This window comes from Amblyomma maculatum, chromosome 2, assembly GCF_055883805.1.
Source record: "Amblyomma maculatum isolate TAMU_Amacu chromosome 2, ASM5588380v1, whole genome shotgun sequence".
NCBI classification, from domain to species: domain Eukaryota; kingdom Metazoa; phylum Arthropoda; class Arachnida; order Ixodida; family Ixodidae; genus Amblyomma; species Amblyomma maculatum.
This window is the reverse complement of record NC_139345.1, coordinates 136,578,982-136,595,121: the sequence shown is the minus strand read 5'-3', so window position 1 is coordinate 136,595,121 and position 16,140 is coordinate 136,578,982. Positions and strand designations below refer to the sequence as shown.

The 16,140-nt window shown below is 45.3% G+C and overlaps 1 protein-coding gene across 1 annotated transcript; it reads left to right on the top strand.

Moving 5' to 3' along the window:
• Positions 1 to 3,755: 3,755 nt before the first annotated feature.
• On the top strand, positions 3,756 to 13,075 carry LOC146199993 (uncharacterized). The gene is made up of 2 exons (XM_084592246.1): positions 3,756 to 3,794; positions 12,731 to 13,075. Exons 1-2 carry the CDS (start codon positions 3,756 to 3,758, stop codon positions 13,073 to 13,075), a joined length of 384 nt encoding a protein of 127 aa, XP_084448372.1.
• The last annotated feature ends 3,065 nt before the right edge of the window (positions 13,076 to 16,140 follow it).

The window sequence follows — 16,140 nt, the reverse complement described above, 5'->3', positions numbered from 1 at the left end:
CCCTGAGGAAAATGAAAAGTCTAAATTTCAACACATACGCGAATTACGTCAACCTTTGGATTAACCAGGGGAGAGACGTGAGCATAGAAGAGCGCTTGCAGGAGGCAGCGGCTACGGTAGTGCTCTCGTGCTCCCCGCAAAATTTGAAACGATTCGTCTGCAATCTTCAATCCCTTAGGAGACACATAGACGCAAAATTCAAAATTAAAGTGGAAGGTAAAACGGTTCCCAAAGCAGAGGAAATCAGAATCCTGAGATTCTTTATCCAGGAAAACGGATACAATGACGGCGTCATAAAAACGTTAGACGACTACGCCTGGCAAGTTCTAGGCTTTTTTAGAAGAACCGCCCTTAGGGGCAGAGGCCTTAAAGAAAGAAGCCTACTGAAACTAGTACAGGCTTACGTCTTTAGCCGATCGTGCTACGCCACACAATTCCTAAATATTAGAACGGATGAAAAGAGGAATTTAGGCTAATAAATCAGAAGATGTATCAAGAGAGACCTAGGACTCCCGACGTGCACCTCTATGGATAAACCCCTCGCCATCTGAGTGCATAATAACTGGGAAGAATATGCAGGGGCAGTTCGCATGTCTCAGGTAGAGAGACCTAGCAGCATTAGCACCGGCAGAGCCATCTTGCAGATGGCAGGCTTGCAGACTGACCGCGGTCCGCACCGTAAAATAATATTCCCCCTAAATGCAGTGAGAAAATAGAATTATCCCCACTTCCGAGGAATCTGCATACGGAGCATAATACCGAGAGGAAGAATAAATAACACAGCCAAAGCGCATACAAAACACTTCAGAAAAATGGATCCCGAAGAGGTCGTCTACGTGGACGCGGCTAGTGGACAGTCAGGCGCCACGGTTTCATCAGTATCAGTAGTCAGTGGACTAGGAGCACGAAGTCGGCAGCCACTATTTGCAGCCGCCTCATCATCATCATCACCACCACCATCATCATCATCCGCCTGACTATAACCACTTCAGGGCGAAGGCCTCTCCCATATCTCTCCAATTAACCCGGCTTAGTGCTAGCTGCATCCACTTTATCCCTGCGAACGTCTTATCAGCATCCGCCCACCTAACTTTCTGCCGCCCCCTGCTAAGCTTTCCTTCCCTTGGAATCCAGTTTGTTACCCTAGGCGACCATCGGTTATCCTCTCTTCGCACTATATGTCCTGCCCATGCCCATTTCGTCTTGATTTCCTCTGGAATGTCAATGATTTGAGTTATTTCTCTGACCCACTCTGCACGCTTCCTATCTCTTAATGTTACCACTACCCTTTTCCGTTCCATAGCCCTCTGGGTTGTCCTCAACTTAAGTAGAACCCCCTTGGTTAGCCTCCACGTTTCAGCCCCATAGGTGAGTAAGATGCAACTGTTGTAGAGTTTCCTCTTGAGCGATACTGGCCACGAGATTGAGCGGCTATTGGCCTCGAGATCGAGCAGAATCGCCACCTAGCATCATAGTGGCGAATCCTACCCAGTGTTCGCGTCGCGTGCCAGCCTGCAGGTATTTACGTGCGCGCGTGCGGCGTGTACAAGAATGCTCTTTGTTTGTTTCGCGGTTTCTGTGCGCTTTTCTTACTTATCTGCCTCTTGCAAAAGAAATATGAACAGGTTATTGCCCCACCTACTTTAAAAAAAGTCCTTGTCCATATCGAGTATGTCACACTGGAAAGAACATATCATCAGTCGCGTTCATCGGCGCTTGAGATTCTTTGACAAGCCGTGTCTCAAACGAAGCGCTGCTGTCGTTAGGCGCCGTGTCAAAGCAAAACAGGCTGCTGCCGTCAATACAACTTGATGCAAAAGCTCAAAAATCGTATATTCTCGTTTCTTTTTGGAATACCGCAACTGCTGAAACATGCAACCGCTGACTGCTGCAGAGCAAAATCCAGTTTGAACAAGCCACTCTGTGCATTTGGTATCCACGATAGAGTTATCTGAGTACTTTATTTAATAATAATAATTTTTTTCCATTGAACCTCTGTCGCGGTGTCTCAGAGGTAGGGCGCTCGACTGCGAATTTCGAGAACGGGGATTCGATCGCAGCCGTTTTGAAAGGCGCTCCTCGGCTATGAAATTGGACTGCACGTTAAACAATCCCACGTGGTCATCGACACCTAAGCCCGCCCCTACATCATCCGTCATATAGCCAATGTCGCATGGCGCGTTGAACCCATATATGCATTTCATTTTTTTTTCTGTTGAAGAATTCTGAGTATCCGTAACAGTGATAATGAGCACATTTCGTTTATTTCGTTTTAGAGAAATGCTCGAAAGTTTGAGAAAGAAATCTTCGCAGCACCTGTTACACCAAATGTTACATAACGCACATAGATAATGTACACTGGTACCTCATTAGAATCATTAAAACCCCTTCTCGTCTGTGCTGTCTTTCGAGCAAAATGGTTTCTTCTGACAAGAGGAGTAGATTAGCTTCATACGGGATTACCCTCCGTGCTTAGTTCGCAAATAAATACATATTAATATTCACATGATAAGATGAACTCCATTTCTTTCAGTAGAGTTTTATATCCGGCACTTGTTTTGGAAGTAAACGACAGAGCCGCCCCAAGTCATTGCTCAATAATAATTACAATGATAAAGAAATCTTCAGCCTTCAAAACGGCTTGTCAGAACGTGACAGCGACCAAGCGCTGTTTTTATGATGTCTTCGCAGCTACTGATTCGTAGCCTGCACTGTAACGTTACTGAAAATTTAATTCTCTGATAGTCCTAAAATTTGTAAAGTGTAAAGTTCTTTCACATGATGAAATTTATTGTCATTGAATAAAAGATAATTGCACTGTTAATTTACCATTTATAAACATCGTACATATCAAAACTTCCTTATACTTCCCTCAGTTTCAGAAAATCATTTAGTCATTGCACAGTGCAACACCAGATTATCTGCAAGCAAGAAGCATCGGCCTTGTGAGCTCAGCAAACTTAATTCACTAACCGCTCTACAAGTGAGCAGTCAGCTTTCCTGTGTGGCGAGGTTTCCTGTAAAGGTCGGCGTAATCTCATTTTTGGGAAATACAATTACTCCTTGTTGTCAGTTGCTGTACATTCAGTCTACTGCAACAAGCCTGTCAGTTCTGTCAGTACGCTGTCATCTATGCATTTCACCTGCTTAATCCTCGAGTCAAGTACGATATAATGAACCAGGTGGCATCGATTCAATCTAAAGTATTGCTGGTAAGAGCACGAACCTTGATCGCCTTGTGCTTGACACTAAATTTGCCTGTCTCACTCGTATAAGACACGCGCACGCTGTTGAAAAGGCGATCTAACATTTGCAGGCCCAAGTATAAGGCCTGTGAGCGCCATACAACGCACAAAGCGTGCAAAGTGATGCCAGTAAATCTAAAAGATCGGTGGTTGCGTGCCTTGTTTTCCTAAACTTCGTGCATCTTTCTTTTTATTTTTTTGCTGCATTGGCGAAAAGTTTTCTGCTTCCTGAAATATTGGAACACTCTAACAGTAAATCGCTAATTCATTGCATAAGACACGTTTTCATCGCCAAAAAATCCGCCGTAAATTTGGAAGCAGACATACGCCGCGTGCTTTTTTGCGAGCGCCGCCGACTGCCGATCTCCACAATCGGAGCGATGGCGGTGCCACCTCTAGGTCGATCTCGAAGTGAGTAGTGCTCGGTTGCGTTGAAACGGAAGCAAAATTCACAGTCAGCGACAGTAAAACTGTACCTGGAATTTCACGAAACGCGGAATCTCGCCAGAAATGGCGAGGATCCTGGCCGGCAAAGAGTTGACCCGCAAAGTCAGCCTAATATGGATCTCAGCGCATGCGACGAATCCCGGCAATGAAGTGGCACACGAGTTAGCCAGAACTATCCATTTCCGACTTACCATAGAACCGCCGGATTACCAGAACCTGGATGAACGCGCGCAAACCTATTCAGAAATCGTTGAGAATTATAGATCAATCAGAAAACTACTGCCACCATAGGATAAGATGCTAAGCAATAGAGAGGCGACCGCATGGCGGCAACTGCAATCTGGAAATTTGTTAACCCAGTATGGGTCTTTCACGTCCTACCAGGGGAACATTGAAATGATATTTTTAAAGCATGTGAGGAGAGAGGTACCCTCGACCACATTATATGGGAATGCGTCGTCTCCCCTCAAGTAGAGGAAGATAGCAGAGAGAGCTGGGAAGCCCTTCGCCGGAACGAATACCCCGCTCTACAAAAACAAGCCGTTCGCGTGGGGGCCGAGGCAGCGAAGAGAAGGCTCCGGCTTCCGTCCCTATAGGTCTGCGTGCAGGGATAGGGAGTAATGGCCTCGACTTCCGGTGGACAAATAAAGTTGTTTTCCGTCCGTCCGTCCGTCCGTCCGTCCATCCATCCATCCATCCATCCATCCATCCATCCATCCATCCATCCATCCATCCATCCATCCATCCATCCATCCATCCATCCATCCATCCATCCATCCATCCATCCATCCATCCATCCATCCATCCATCCATCCATCCATCCATCCATCCATCCATCCATCCATCCATCCATCCATCCATCCATCCATCCATCCATCCATCCATCCATCCATCCATCCATCCATCCATCCATCCATCCATCCATCCATCCATCCATCCATCCATCCATCCATCCATCCATCCATCCATCCATCCGTCCGTCCGTCCGTCCGTCCGTCCGTCCGTCCGTCCGTCCGTCCGTCCGTCCATCCATCCATCCATCCATCCATCCATCCATCCATCCATCCATCCATCCATCCATCCATCCATCCATCCATCCATCCATCCATCCATCCATCCATCCATCCATCCATCCATCCATCCATCCATCCATCCATCCATCCATCCAACCACAGCTAATTTTTAAATTTTTAAGGCGAAATCCTTTAATGGCTCATGATGTCGTGGGCAAAATGTGTCCCGCTTTTGCAGCGGCTCTAATTGGCCAAGGTGAGCTGACGTCATAGAGGTCTGGGCCAATCAGAGCACTACAACAGTATGCGCGATTGCGTACTTTATACGAGTATGCCCATATGCCAATCAATGGTCAATTACTAATAATGACTAATTATTTGATTATTCATTCACTAAGGATGACTAATTAGGTAACTGTAAAAGTAACTAAACAATGTTTAATTAGTGGAGTAGTCAACCGGTTACTTACCTAATGACTAAGTAACTAAAATTAATTACTAAATAGTGTCAGTTGCTTAGCAGAATGCGGCACTCAGGCGAAAGCCTGAGTGCCGCATTCTGCTAAGCTACTGACACTATTTAGTCGCTAAAGTCCCTAGTAATTTTTCCTCCTAATTTTGGACCGAAACAGTGACAAGCAATAGCTCAGCAATCAGCAACACAACTTGAACCCCTCCCGAAACGAAGTGGCGTCCGTGTGCTATGCGATGTCAGCGCACGTTAAAGATCCCCAGGTGGTCGAAATTGCTCCGTACATCTCCACTACGGCTCCCCTTTCTCTCTTTCCACTTTCACTCCCACCTTTCTCCCTTCTCTTACGGCGCGGTTCAGGTGTCCACAGAGCAAGTGTGACCGATACTGTGCCTTTCTCTTCCTTTGAATCAATCGTTATTATTATTAATATTAATAATATTATTATTATTTTCTCCTCTGCAGAAGGAGTGATTTTAAATTAAAAAAAAAAGCATGCTCCGTTTACTTATGTTCGAACCTGTATTACATAGTTTCTCGTCTGAGAAGAAAGTGCAGCTGCAGCCAGCGGTCGTATCATTGGTCTGGGCCGATAACTAATCGCTACAAGGAACAGTTGTCGCCTTGCGCAGGTTATTCATCGTTTCGCGGGCCACGCACTGAAACGCTGGCCAAGAACGAAAGGTTATCATCGTCTCCTTCCTTCCCACACTCTTTGCAAATTTAAATGCGACGAACAAGAGCTGCTGCACACCGGGGAAAACCATCACGCTGAGTGCCATGGTGTCGCATGTGTAATTACCTCTGTGCCATTCCTTTCAATAAATCCATCTATCTATCTCTCTAAGACAATGTCGAGCTACCATTGTATTCCTGCATATCCCAGAACACAGGCAATTTATTAAAATTGCCTGTGCAACTCCTTAAGCAACTGCCTTCAAGTTTTCGCTCTAAATATTCACTAACTGCAGCGAAAAAAAAACAACATTAAATCGTGAAATTTGCCTTCATCACTGAGTATATACGGTGATAATTTTTATCAGTGTGAGCCTACCTAGCCATATAACTCATTCTCACAAACTACAGGTGTGTACGTTTTTTTGACCCCGAAAGTATAATTTTTAACACCCTAATGAATATATTGCAGCATCCTTCGCATAATCATTGTGAATTAGTCTATCTGCGCGGCAATAAGGACCGCCGACTCGATCCATCGACCCAGTCCCGTAACATGTTTAAAGGCAACGCAGAAAGGTCTCCAAACCTTTCATTTCATGAGCTGCAGCGCTCAGTCGTTTTCCGGTAAACAAATTGCGATTCCAGCCTAAACCACAGATATAAAATGGTGGTCGCTCGCTTCAGGGGAAATCGTTTAGTGCGTCCAAGTTTTTCGGAAACAGCTTTGATAGATTTTGTTTTTTTTTTCTGAGCAAAAGTGCGAAAATAACCTATTACTCCAATATTGTGCAATAAAGAAATATTTTCAGCACCACAGTAATAGTCGGCAGGCATTCAGCATGAGCCCACCCAGCAACGTGCGAACCAGACCGATTTCATCCTTCCTCGTGTTCTCAATGCAGGGGCCTATAGATTTCGGTAATATCTGTAGTTGCAATTAATGTTGTTGTTTGGATACGTGTTTTCTGTTTCTAAGCAAACTGCTTTTTCGTGCTTACGTTTCAATCAACTTTGTTTGCTTATTTATATTTTTTCTCACATCTCTGTTTTCCATTCTGATAGAAGTGCCGTCGCATGTCACTGATCATTTGCTGTAAATGGGGTGGGAACATTGTCAAGCGTTAGTTACTTACTGTCGCAGAATAATGCATAACATATTTTACTACAGTAAGCACAGACCGAACCAAGAGCCATGAAATGGGCTAAACGTACTTTGCGGAATAGAAGCAGCTGTCATGTTCAATGACAACGCATAAAGGTAAGCTAGTTTCTGACTCGAATTGACATGCATATTGTAATCACGAAAATAAAGAGGGACTCAAGAACAAATATCTATGGCAAGCTGAGTGCATGAACAGAAGTATACAACACAGACACGCCAGATATAAAGTGTACAATCGTGAGGCATTCATAAAAGAAAACATCGCTGAAGAAAAGCTTCAGCTATGTATAGCCAGTCAGTCAACGCTCCAAGTAGCAGAGTCCACTAGAAAGGAGCGTAGTCTGGCGGTTACCAACTCCCAACAGTTAGCGCTTTAAATAATTTTTACGAGATATGTCTGCTACCCCCTTCATGGATCACTGCCTTGTCGTGGCGGAGGGGCTTGCGAAACTCAATGAAGTCGTGAGCTCTGCTGTGTAGGGCCACCCAAGATAGACAGGTCACGGCAGAGAGTTCTGACAAAATGTGATTCACTGGAGAGGGTAATGGCAACCCACTCCAGTATTTCCTGCCAAGAAAACCCTATGGCAAGTCACAATACCATTAATGATATGGCGCCGGAAGATGAGCCCCCCTGGTTGGAAGGCGTCCCACATGTTACTGGGGATGAACAAAGGGCGATTCCTAGTAGCTCCAGGACGAATGAAGCGGCTGGGCTAAAGCCAAAAGGACGTTCAGTTGTGGATGTGTCGGGAAGCGACCGGAAAGTCCGATGTTGCAAGGAGATATATCACATAGCAACATGGAATGTAAGATCTATGACGCAAGGTAAACTGGATGTCGTCAAGCGAGAAATGGACAGATTGAACATTGATATCTTGGGTATCAGCGAGCTCAAGTGGACCGGAATGGGAGAATTTAACTCCGGCGACCATTATGTCTTTTTTTGTGGGCACGAATCCAAGAGAAGGAATGGGGTCGCTCGCATAGTAAACAGAAGAATGGGCAAAGCAGTGCTAGGGTACAACCTCAAAAACGACCGAACGATTTCACTTCGGATCCAAGGTCACCCTTTCAACATAACAGTTATCCAAGTCTATGCACCGACCACTGCTGGCGAGCCAAATGAAGCTGGGCAGAGGCTAGTAGAGTTTTGTCAAGAAAACAACCTGACCATAGCGAATACTCAATTTCAACAGCACAAGAGGCGCCTGTACACATGGACTTCACCGGACGGTCTACAGGAATCAGATCGATTATATTCTTTGCCGGCAGAGATGGAGAAGCGCTATACAAGCAGTAAAAACAAGGCCTGGGGCCGATTATGGGACCGATCATCAGCTTCTTGTTGCCAAAATTAAGCTTCGATTGAGGAAAACGCAGAAAACTAGAAGGCCTTTCAGGTATGATCTGGATCAAATTCCATTAGAATATGCTGTGGAAGTGAGGAATCGATTTCAAGAATTAGATCTAGAAGACAGAGAGCCCGAAGAGATGTGGACTGATGTTCGGGATATAATACAAGAAGTTGCTACTAAGGTAGTTCCAAAGCAAAACAAATGCAAGAAAGCAAACTGGTTATCTGAAGAGGCTTTGCAAACAGCTGAGGAAAGGAGGATGACAAAAGTTATGGGGGAAAGAGAAAGATACAAGGTTCTGAATGCGGATTTTCAGAAAATAGCAAGGAGAGATAAGAATGCCTTCCTGAACATACAGTGCCAAGCAATTGAGGACAACAGCCAATTAAGGAACACAAGAGCTCTGTATAAGACAATCAAATATATCAAAGGAAGCTTCTGTGCTAAGCTGGGCGTGATAAAGGACAAACAAGGCAAGGACCTCACTGAAGCCTCAGAGATAAAGAAGACGTGGCAGGAATACATAGAAGAACTGTACAAGAAGTACCCGAATGTGCAAACCCAACATAAGACGGTTGTGATTACTGATCTCGAGCCGGGCATCCTGAAGAGTGAAGTTGAATGGGCCTTAGCCAGCCTTGCTAAGAACAAAGCTAGCGGAATTGAAGGCATTCCAGCTGAGTTGCTTCAAAACCTCAACCATGACGCTGTTAACATTCTGCATACATTATGTCAGAAGATTTGGACAACCCTGCAGTGGCCACAGGACTGGAGGAGGTCAGTTTACATCCCCATTCCAAAGAAAGGCAGTGCCAAAGATTGTTCCAACTACCGCACGATCGCGCTTATTTCGCATGCTAGCAAGGTGATGTTGAAAATCCTCCAAGGTAGGCTGCAGCAGTATGTGGATCGGGAGCTTCCGGACGTGCAAGCTGGGTTTCGCAAGGGCAGAGGAACTAGAGACCAAATTGCTAACCTTCGCTGGATCATGGAAAAAGCAAGAGAGTTCCAGAAACCCATCTACTTCTGCTTTATTGATTATGCGAAAGCGTTTGACTGCGTAGATCACAGCAGATTGTGGCAAGCTCTCCAAGAGATGGGAGTTCCAATTCGCCTCATCTGTCTCCTCAGGAACCTGTATGAAGGGCAAGAGGCCGCAGTCAGAACTGGGCATGGTCTTACTGATTGGTTTCCGATCGAGAAAGGAGTGAGGCAAAGCTGCATACTGTCGCCCTGCCTATTTAACCTATATGCAGAGTGCATCATGAGGAAGGCCGGTCTGGACGAGTCTTCAGCTGGAGTGAAGATTGCTGGAAAACGTATCAACAACCTTAGATATGCGGATGATACCACTTTAATGGCAGAAAGTGAAGTGGAACTCAAGAGACTTCTGATGCGCGTACAAGAAGAGAGTGAGAAGTTTGGGCTTAAACTGAACATTAAAAAGACAAAGATCATGGCGTCTTGCCCTATCAAGTCCTGGAGCATCATTGGATAACAAGTGGAAGCTGTGACAGAGTTTCTGCTCTTGGGCTCCAAGATTACCTCGGAAGGAGACTGCAGCCATGAAATTAGGAGACGCCTGCTTCTGGGAAAGAGAGCAATGGTTAGCCTTGACCGCCTAGTAAAGAGCAGAGACATTAGTCTGCCAACCAAGATCCGTATAACTCGTGCTATGGTCTTTCCAGTTGTGATGTATGGATGCGAGAGTTGGACTGTGAAAAAGGCTGACCGCCGAAGATTTGACGCGTTTGAATTGTGGTGCTGGCGAAGACTCTTGAGAGTTCCTTGGACTGACAGAAGATCAAATCAGTCGATATTGTCGACCATAAACCCTGACTGCTCATTAGAGGGTCAAATTTTAAAGTTAAAGCTCAGCTACTTTGGTCATCTGATGAGAAGAGAGGAGTCGCTGGAGAAAGATTTGATGTTGGGAATGGTTGAGGGTCGCTGGAGAAGGGGTAGGCAGCGAACGCGATGGTTAGATGGCATCCTCGAGGCACTGCAGATGAAGTTATGTGATGTTAGGAAGATAGTGAGAGACCGGAAAGCGTGGCGTGACATGTTCTATTGGGTCACGAAGAGTCGGACACGACTGAACGACTGAACTGAACTGATGTCTGCTACAGATAACTTAAATCTTATAGCTTCAAAGTCCTCATCCCAAAGAAATCTAGAGGTGTTCAAAAGCAGCTTGCGTCCAGCACACAGCGGAAAACAGATCACATACATCGCACTGGAAAACTTCGCAGTGAGCTATTAGCAACATAACATCCTGAAATACAACAAAAATGCAGAAGTCTTGTGAGTCACGAGGACCTCTTGCCTTACTTTAGGAACGCGAGCGGCCGCTGGCCTCCCCTATTATGACAATTGGATACTTATAACCTTTCATTTTCAGGTCTCTTTTCCTGACGGACCTAACACGGTCACTCTATTTTTTTTCACCTGCACGCCTTCTAATGCCACTGGCCCTGAAGGTATAGAAAATAAACAAAAGTTAAAAAGCAAAATTGATCCCGATAGGGCTACGTCACAAAGAATGAAATACTTCCGGATTTTGCTTTTGTCATGTTTCCCCCGCCCTCTGCGGCTCACAACAGAAAGGGCGTGTCTGCAAATATTTAGGACGGGGAGAGACAAAAACCGGAGGCAGGTATATATACGAGCTTGGGACACCACGCTGAACAACCGCTCAAGCATCTCTCACGGATAACACACACTGCGAAGCCAGCAAGAGCTCAGCAACATGAAGTGCCTGGTAAAGTTGATTTCTGAACTTCTGTTACTTCAATCGTAGCCGTCTCATCGCTTTAATATTTTTATTTTTATAACCTTGGTAGCATATTTACCTGAGATTGGAGGCTTTAACGTAAAATAGAAACTCACCGGTAACTTACTACGGGGAAGAACCATGAAATATATATTGTAGTATATACAAAAAGCGTGCCGTATTAGAAATAGGACTTCCTCATCCTATACAGCTGAATATATGTCTGTATAATAATAGCAGCATCTATAACAGCATAGGTTCACAACTTTGGGTACTTAATACACGATGCAGGAACAAAATGTCTTGATTTGGAAACGTACGAACCCAAATTTAACACGTGCAAGCTTCACTCGTGAGTTACTTTTTTATTTCAACAAGAGTTATTAGAAGACGCAGGACAGCACCTGCCATGTACGCGCGCATGTAACTATGGTTTTAGTGGCAACCACTGCCAGAGAACAGAAAATGGTCAAATGGGACAATGTGCTGTCATAAATTGTGACTGCGGCGAGAAAACGTGAGCGTATCACGGCGCAATTATGCAGTTGGAGTTGCTTTACGACGATGTTAACCTCCCCCGTCGTTGGGGTGGAGTGTTAGAGCGCTCGACCGCTGTGATTGAAAATGCGGGATCGAATCCCGGCCACCGCTTTTCGATGGTGGCGAAAAGCAAGGCGACCCCGTGATGTGCGACGTCAGTGCACGTTAAAGAACACCTGGTGGTCGACACTTCCTGATCCGTTCACTACGATGTTTATCATAGCCTGAGTCGCTTTGGCACGATAAACCCTTAAAATAATATGTGCTGCCAGTTAGAGAAAAGAGTATGGTCACCATTTTATAAAAGCAGGAATCTGAGCTTACACTTTGACGGCTCAACCCCTGCCGGATATATGTAACTTTGGCATGGCAGGAGAAAACTCAATATTTTAGTTTCTAAATGAAATGGCCAACTTAACATTTTATCCAACCATCCTAGATGTAATAACGACCATTTCGATATTTTTATAAAATTACTGATTCAAATGTAAGCTCTCTACAACCAGAAATGTAATAGAATAACAACTGTGTGAAGAATAATACTACTGGTGAGCCCTTAAATTGCCCTTTCGTAAATATAAGTATAGCATATGCTGTGTGCTGTCACATTAAGTCCCTGCATCCCGTAACAAAAGGGAAATTTTGCTTTAAGCTAAGCGTTAGCCAAATTTATAGCCCTATCTCTATGCGATATATGTGAATGGTTTCAGTTTGCGCGCTCGCCTGTGATAGCGCCCACAGACCGGTGGCTCACGGGCGAGCATTTGTTACGTGCGTGCAGCTCTTATACCCTGGATCACTATTCGCTTAGGTATATCCTTGCTCAGGAAGAACACTTCGATCTAATTTCTGTGATGTAATGAATTATACAAAAAGATATTTCTTTTTCCATTCTTTTCGTAAATAGCCACACTTTTATGCACCCACCAAAATTCCTCTTTGTTTTAGCTTATAAATTGTGCAAATACCTCACAGGGAACTGCAGCAGCAGTCCGCACATGACACTGAAGACTTATACGTGGACTTCGCTTCTTTTTCACAGTTGTCCCTGATCACCCTCTGTGTGCTGGTCGCTGCTGCGACGGCTGGCTACGGCTATGGTGGTTACGGCGGCTACGGTGGATATGGTGGCTACGGAGGCTATGGCGGGTATGGAGGTTATGGCCACGGTGGATATGGCGGCTATGGTGGATACGGCGGCTACGGTGGATATGGTGGCTACGGAGGGTACGGAGGATACGGTCATGGTGGCTATGGCGGCTATGGAGGTTACGGCGGATATGGCGGCTACGGTGGTTATGGAGGATACGGCCACGGTGGCTATGGGGGTTACGGACACGGTTACAAAGTGATAAGCTACGGGCACGGGCACGGCTATCACGGCTAGAAGTACACGATATTGCATTTATTGATGCGCTAATAAAGAATTGTGGCTCTTTGATGTATTTATGTCGTAGCTGCTGGTTTGTCATACACTGCTAAACAAGCGGATTTGATAGTCTAGCAGGAAAGAAGACACAGAATAGAACACACACCAGAGCGTTCTCTGTATTCGTTCTTGTACTGGCTCAGTTAATATGTAATACAAACCAAATAGCCCATACCAAAGGCATGCCTACAAAACCGAAAGTGCTCTGGCTCAGAGTGCATCAGATGTTTCGCGTCGTAGGAGATATGTCCCAGCTGGCAGACCAAAGCTTCCTTCAGTTTTCTTTTCCGCAGCACGATATTCACTATCACGAATCATTTCAAGTGTTTACCTTTTGACTGTATGCCCGCTTGTATTCAAATGATGAACATTTACACACTCCTGCAGTAGTCCCATGTGGGACAGTGTAAGTGTGGGCCATTCCTTATTGTTTTCATGAGCATTGCTAGTTCTTACCGGGATAAAAATATCGTCATTACTCATTGCTTGTTGCTTCTTAAACTGCACCAACAATAACATGAACAAATATCGTTTCGCTGAAGTCATTATAATTAATTTTTATTAATTTTATTTTCTTCTACCGTGCGGTATACGCATACAAAAGCTTCAGTGAAGAGTGTCAGCTGACAGAACTTCAAAAGGAATCTCACAATGGGCCTTGGCACAAACAGAGCAGTTGAAAAAGGGTAGAGTTTTATGATGTGCAACAGACTGTAAAAACGACATACGTAGCCTGTCCTAGTTAAGTGGACGAGGACAGGGTTGTTAGATGTATTGCCATTTTATACTTGTGGAATAATACACAGGTCTGTGGCTCTACTCGCAAACCTTTAATGCTTAGCGCACGGTGAATACTACAAAAAACGTGATAGAAATCGAAATTGGGAAACTGCTCCCACCGAGAGCGACCGCCATTTTGAAATGCTCGTGTGATGTCCCAAGAGTATAGGAGGCGGAGCGCCGTCTGCAATGCAGGCTGCAATAACAAAAACATGTCTCTTACTTTTGTGGACGATTGACAGAGTGGTCGTCCCTCCTGAAAAACTGCTTGATGAACATGTTACTGCAGAGACACGATATAGAGTAAGGTATGTTTTCTTCGGCATAGTTAAGAGGTTAAGGCACGGTCAAAGTCAGTAGGCTGTGTAATTCGATTTCTTGGCTTATCGACGCACAAATCTGTCGCATTACACCAACGATGCACCAGCACGAGTAGCGGTCGCTCATCGCCGTATTGTGAAATGTTCGGCCCCACGACGCTGACGGAACTGGTCAGTGGAAGGTCGCCCGATATTTGTTTTGGTCAGATCGGGGCTGAACGAGAACTTGACGCCTGATGAGTTAACGGCCTCAACAGCTGTGCTTGTCTCTAGCTTAACCTTTCTAGAAAAAAAAATAGTTGTGGTTCAACCCTGGTTAACCCCAGTTGAATTGCGAAAGCAACGGCGGAAGCTTCTTTTGCCTACTACATTATTCCTCTATCACGCTCTATCAGTGTAAGGTGCTACATTATTGGGGACACTTAAGCTCATCTTTAAGAGTACTATGCGAGAGCGTAAGCTACCAGCCCACATATAAATGAGAAGGGTTGAAAGCTGCTGAACCGAATGTGGAGCGAATGTGCTGCCTGTGACCGAGCGTTCTTATTCGCGGCATTTCTATAGGTCCAACGTGGCCCTTCCCCTGACGACGCGACGGGCGGAAACCTGGCGTAGTATTGCTATCGCAATATAAGGAACACGAGAAGTCGGACTTTATATGTTCTCACTTCTCATCAGCAACAACCTTGGCGAGAAATTTCAGTCGGCTCAGAACTGCCGGCCCATTCCGCGAAGAGTCCTCGCGCGAGTAAGCGGTGTTCGGGTCTGCAATTTCAGCGATTACGGAGCACGCATTAACAATGTTTAGCGGTTGCATGTAGCCATAGTTCTGGGAATAGTGACACTAATTTGACGACTTCTTACATCACAAAATGCGTGCACATTGAGCGGGAAGCGTCGATGGGACCCTGTCTGGAGAGAAGTACGGAGGACAGCCGGCAGCTGTCGGCGCCACTTATGTGTACCCTGCGCGGGAAGGGAACATAGCAGACTTAGCTCTCCTTGCAGCGCGGTTGTAGTTTTTAGGCAAATAGAGGGGCAACTTCTGTGCAAAGAAGATAATATTTTCAGTGTTGCTGGCTCAGCTTGCCTTTTATGCAACGCGAACGAGCAGCACCCATGTCCAGTTATATACAAAAGCTACGCAAACATACACTCCGGGGGCAGAGTCGTAATCCGCGAATCGGCGTACTATTTCTGCTGGGGTTTAGGGCTCACACACTAAATATTAAGTGGTATATGTTTACGTTGAAGCACTGACGAGTCATGTGCTGGACAAGCTCCAGAAAAACGTAAGGTTAGGCGCGGGAGTCGACCGCAGTCGCGCGCGTGCAGTTGCGGGGGAAGCGTGACGGAGACGCTCACGGCTGGGAGGCTCTTGTTCGGTGCAGGCAGTGAAACGCATTAGGATCACGTTGGGTTTTGCGATGAAGGGACTGAAGTAGCGGTGGCGTCACATGCTTTCGGGCGCCGCCGTCGCCAGACTGAACGTGTTAATAATGGGCTTTACCCGCCTACAATAATTAAATTTGACTAACACGAGCATATAACAGCAGCTCAAGAGGTACCGCTTCATTCAAAGTTTTTTCTGCTCCTCAAATGTCGCAAGGTCTGCTCTCTCGGTAACTTATGCTTTTTTGGGCTTTTCTGTTATTTTTGGACCGAGAAAACGAAAGGGAAAAGCTTAACAATCAGCAACACAAAAGTCTTTTAAATGTATTAATTACACCCAGTGAGCTCGAATTTTGAGAAAATAAAATTTTAACGTGTGTGGGGGGGGCAATGCAGTAATGAGTTTATGCTCAAATGTTAGCTGTTATGACCCATCTAATAAAGCATCACACAAAACAGCGAAAACAAAGCAGTGCTTTACAACGCAGTGGAAGAGACTGATGCTGAGAATGAAATTTTAACTGGGAAAAT

Bases quoted from the DNA above. Each gene is read 5' to 3' on its own strand.
- LOC146199993 (XM_084592246.1), top strand. From the start codon at position 3,756: ATGGCGAGGATCCTGGCCGGCAAAGAGTTGACCCGCAAA. The intron at 3,795-12,730 runs GTCAGCCTAATA...TCTTTTTCACAG, and splicing joins GCAAAGAGTTGACCCGCAAA to TTGTCCCTGATCACCCTCTG.